General features: G+C 38.4%; 1 protein-coding gene across 6 annotated transcripts in view; it reads right to left on the reverse strand.

Annotated features, from left to right (window-relative positions):
• Positions 1-5,000, reverse strand: part of LOC135090236 (opioid-binding protein/cell adhesion molecule homolog) — a 43,269-nt gene that overhangs the window by 22,319 nt on the left and 15,950 nt on the right. For all 6 annotated transcript variants that reach the window (XM_063986760.1, XM_063986757.1, XM_063986759.1 and 3 more), the window contains exon 3: positions 1,217-1,634. In XM_063986760.1, the coding sequence (XP_063842830.1) occupies positions 1,217-1,340 (124 nt within the window). In that variant the 5' untranslated portion in view covers positions 1,341-1,634. The remainder of the gene's footprint in view (positions 1-1,216; positions 1,635-5,000) is intronic.

Raw genomic sequence — 5,000 nt, forward strand, 5'->3', positions numbered from 1 at the left:
TTTTTATTCCCGCCACCCGCTCGAGGCTCTTAATAGCGCAACAATATTTCGCGTTCGCCTTCATGCATCATTTTGCGCCAGGTAAATTTTGCGAACAATTTGCTCAGCGTGAAAATTTATTGCCCTGGGGATCCGCGTGGGTTTATCTTTATATATATTTGTTGAGAGAGAGAGAGAGAGAGAGAGAGAGAGAGAGAGAGAGAGAGAGAGAGAGAGAGAGAGAGAGAGAGAGAGAGAGAGTTCATAACATCGAATTTCCTGCCTCTGTTTCATCTGCATAAAGTTGTTAAGTGATAAAGTTTTTAGAAAAGAATCTTACTTTAAGATTTGCACAGTTTTTCTATAAGAGAGAGAGAGAGAGAGAGAGAGAGAGAGAGAGAGAGAGAGAGAGAGAGAGAGAGAGAGAGAGAGAGAGAGTTACATAGATACATAAGCCACAACTGGCCTTGTGGTCCTCACGAGGTGACCTGACCTAAGACTACTAAGGTGATAGTTGAAGGAAAGAATAACAAAACAGAAGGCTCTCTCCCCGCCCTCCATTACCTCCGGCACAAGGTAGAAATAAATACCTTACGGGGTTGGAAAAATAAAAACCCGAAGGAAATTTTATAGGAAAGAATGAAAATAAATGAAAATGAGGTGGCTCCATTTCCTGAAGGCAAGAAAGTTAACTTCTAACAAGTGCTGTGAACCGCGGATTTGGGGCAAAATATTTATCAAGACGGTGTTTAAAAGTCTGTACGGTGTTGCATTCTATCAGGTCTCAAGGAAGCCCCATTTCATAGATCGACAGTATGATGATTTTTTTTTTCTTTGATTCATGAAAACTGAAGGATTTCCCAGCAATTTTACGACCATTTCCTCGCGTGTAATTTGAAGAGTCTGTCGTGAAATATTTACTGCAATCATGTTATCAACGCCTTTCATTCCTTAAGACGCTCTTCGTATGACTTGTTTGTTAGGCTTGGTATAAGTTTTGTTCCTCTACGCTGAACTAGTTATAATCTATCAGTTTTTCTGATAATAGGGGCACCAAGCTTGAATGCAGTATTCCAAAACGTGACAGACCAAGGAGTTATACAGAAAGAGAGAGAGAGAGAGAGAGAGAGAGAGAGAGAGAGAGAGAGAGAGAGAGAGAGAGAGAGAGAGAGTTTCTAAAAATTACATATTACGTTGCTACCTTGTTAATTTACTTGAGTTAATTAATACAACTTACCTGGCGATGGGTCTCCTTGAACACGGCAGCGAGGGAAGAGGAGCAAGAGGAGAAGCAGGACGATGTAGAGGAAGGAGGAGGAGGAGGAGGAGGAGGAGGAGGTTGGTAAAAAGAAGTAATGCATTTTATTAGCAAATACAAAATCTTCTTCACTTTTTTTTTTCTTCTCAGTTTCAGTGAGATGTATTTTTCACCTGCTCTCCTCTCTTAATTAACTTCTTGTTCACCTGTGTCTTTGTTCACCGCATCTTTTCATTCATCTTTTCTTCCTTTTTTTTCCCTGCATCTGGTTTTCTTTCCTAGTGCATTTCTCGTTTTCTTTTCCCTGCTTCCTTATTTTTGGTCCTGTATTGATGTGTGATGATTTTTATTCTACTTTTCTTATCCTGTTTTTTTTTTTTCTTTTCTTCTTGGTTGTCTGGAAATGAAAGGAAAACAGGATGAGTTTACAGTGCATACACACACACACACACACACACACACACACACACACACACACACACACACACACACACACACACACACACACACACACACACACACACACACACACACACACATTATCCGTCTTCATCTCAGTTTTTCCTTATCGTACTCTCTCTCTCTCTCTCTCTCTCTCTCTCTCTCTCTCTCTCTCTCTCTCTCTCTCTCTCTCTCTCTCTCTCTCTCTCTCTCTCTCTCTCTCTTTCCCTCTGTCTTTATTTTCTTTCTTTATCACCGGATCGCATGACAGAGGAAATCGAAAACCACTCGAAGCTATTTGGTGGTGCTCTAGTTAACCCTTTGTCTCTTTTTTTCCCTCCTTTCTTTCTTTCTTTCTTTCTTTCTTTTTTCCTCTCCTTCTTTCCTTTGTACTTTCCTCTTCCCTTGCCTTTTGTTCTCCCTTTTTTTCTTTTATAAGCAGGATTCTTAATGCTCTTATTAGCGAGAGAGAGAGAGAGAGAGAGAGAGAGAGAGAGAGAGAGAGAGAGAGAGAGAGAGAGAGAGAGAGAGAGAGAGAGAGAGAGAGAGAGAGAGACTTTTGAATAATTTTCTCTCACCCATTGATTATTATTTCTACTTTTTTTTCGTTTTTCTACTTTTTTCTTACCTTCCTCCTCCTCCTCCTCCTCCTCCTCCTCCTCCTCCTCCTCCTCCTCCTCCTCCTCCACTCCAAAGAACACACAGACCTTAGCTTAAACTCTCCAAACTTTCCTTTGCAGAAGTTTCAGAGTTTATAACAGAGAGAGAGAGAGAGAGAGAGAGAGAGAGAGAGAGAGAGAGAGAGAGAGAGAGAGAGAGAGAGAGATCATTTATTTCTCATATTACAACTCCAGTCAAGTGATTTGCTCTCTGGCTACGTGGATATTTATCATTCAGTTAACCCTCAGTTCGAAGCCTCACCAGAACAGGTAACTTTTAAGGTACGTCAGAACACAAGAACACAAAGGAAGACTCAAAGAAGCCAGGTGGTCTACACGTGGAAGCCCTTCTATAAGACATACAAGATCACATAAGAAAATAAGGGAAGCTGCAGTAAGCCATCAGACCTACACGTGGCAGTCCCTGAATGAAACACACCTTCCTATTTCCATTTGTCATCCTCATCCATAAAGCTGTCTAATCTTTTAAAGCTCCCTAATGACTCAGCACTAAAAACATGATTATTGAGTGCTTTCATTATCTACCATTTTATCTGAGAACCACTTCCTTCCTATCTTTTCTTTAAATCTAACCTTTTCAAACTTCAACCCGTCATTTATTGCTCTATTCTGATTAGCGACCCTGAAAATAAATCCATCTATATCCCCATATGTACCTACCATCCCTATCCATAAGCTTACCTAATCTCTTTTGAACATTTTCGCTTCGATAAACAACCCCACAACATTGGAAGAGCTGTGCAAAATACTGAGAAAATACTGACAAGAAAGAAAAATGTGGCTGAAAAGAGTAGAATTTTCCAGTTTCTAGCAAGAGTGTGTTTGGAGATGGCTGCTGAAAAAAAAAAAAGAAACGTCTCAGAATGGTTCGTGATTAAGGAAAAGCATGTCGAGTAGCAATGAAAGGGTTAAAGTTCCCTTATTGAATCAGCACTAACGGCCTAATTACTGAGTCTATTCCAGTCATCTAGCAATATATTTGAGAGTCGGTATTCTCTCTCTCTCTCTCTCTCTCTCTCTCTCTCTCTCTCTCTCTCTCTCTCTCTCTCTCTCTCTCTCTCTCTCTCTCTCTCTCTCTCTCTCTCTCTCTCTCTCTCTCTCTCTCTCTTGGTGACTCTATTAAGAGGGCGACACCACCTCATTATCAGCTTGCCTCTTCTGGATCATTAAAAGACTTAATCTCCTGGAGTGAGTAGGAGGAGGAGGAGGGGGAGGGGGAGGGGGAGGAAGCGAAGATGGAAGAAGAAGAGGAGGAGGAGGAGGAGGAGGAGGAAGAGAAAGAAGACGAGGAGGAGGACGAGGAGGAGGAGGAGAAGGAGGAGGAGGAGGAAGAGGAAAAGGAGGAGAATGATAATAATAATAATAATAATAATAATAATGATAATAATAATAATAATAATGATAATAATAATAATAATAATAATAATAATAAGAAGAAGAAGAAGAAGAAGAAGAAGAAAAAGAAAAGAAAAGAAAAGGAAAAAGAAAAAAAGAAAGAGGAGAAATAGGAGGAGAAGGAAAAGGAGAAAAAAAATGATATTAATGACGAAGATAATAAAGTAGAAGAAGAACAAGAACAAGAACAACAATAAGAACAAAAAAAATAATGAAGGACAACAACAACAACAACAACAACAACAACATTGGATCAGGTTCTCTTTTAATGAGGCTTGAAGAAAACACAAAAAAATTCTATTACTTGATATAGTAATTACTTATTATTATTATTATTATTATTATTATTATTATTATTATTATTATTATTATTATTATTATTATTATTATTACTATTATCATTATTAGTAGTAGTAGTAGTAGTAGTAGTAGTAGTAGTAGTAGTAGTATTGGATTGTCTTGCAGTAATTTCTATATAACCTTTACAGAGAGAGAGAGAGAGAGAGAGAGAGAGAGAGAGAGAGAGAGAGAGAGAGAGAGAGAGAGAGAGCGATTAGGAGTGATTTAGTGGGGACAAGAATCCATAGAAAAGCAATATGGAGTAATTAAGCGAATTATGACATTATATTCTCTCTCTCTCTCTCTCTCTCTCTCTCTCTCTCTCTCTCTCTCTCTCTCTCTCTCTCTCTCTCTCTCTCTCTCTCTCTCTCTCTCTCCTCCACTCCCTTTTCAGTTTTATTTGAGACTTTCCGTTTTCTTTCAATCTTCAAGGCTGGGTGACTGAAGTATTTCTACTATTCCCTCTCAATTATTGCTTAATCTTTCTCCTCGGGGAAAAGGAAGGGTGAGAGAAAAGAGAGAAAGTTAGAAAGAGAAAGAAGAAATGCACTCTTAGTCTAGAATTTCGAAAAGTCCTCGGTTTCTTTGCTATATTTCACTTTTTCTTTTTACTTTTTTCTTCGTTTTTTCCTTTTTGGTTATCGTTTTCTTTTTTTTCGTTTTCCTTCTCCGTTTTCTTTGTTTTCTTGAATTGGAGTTTTTCATGTTTGTGAATGTTGTATGTATGCGTCTCTTCTTTATATTTCTTTCCTTCTTTTTCATTTTTTCATTCTACTTTTCTTTCCTTTTTTCTTTCTTTCATTCTTCTTTTCTTCTTCTTCTTCTTCTTCTTCTTCTTCTTCTTCTTCTTCTTCTTCTTCTTCTTCTTCTTCTTCTTCTTTCTTCTTCTTCTTCTTCTTCTTCTTCTT

The sequence above is a fragment of the Scylla paramamosain genome, chromosome 34 (genome assembly GCF_035594125.1).
Source record: "Scylla paramamosain isolate STU-SP2022 chromosome 34, ASM3559412v1, whole genome shotgun sequence".
NCBI lineage: Eukaryota > Metazoa > Arthropoda > Malacostraca > Decapoda > Portunidae > Scylla > Scylla paramamosain.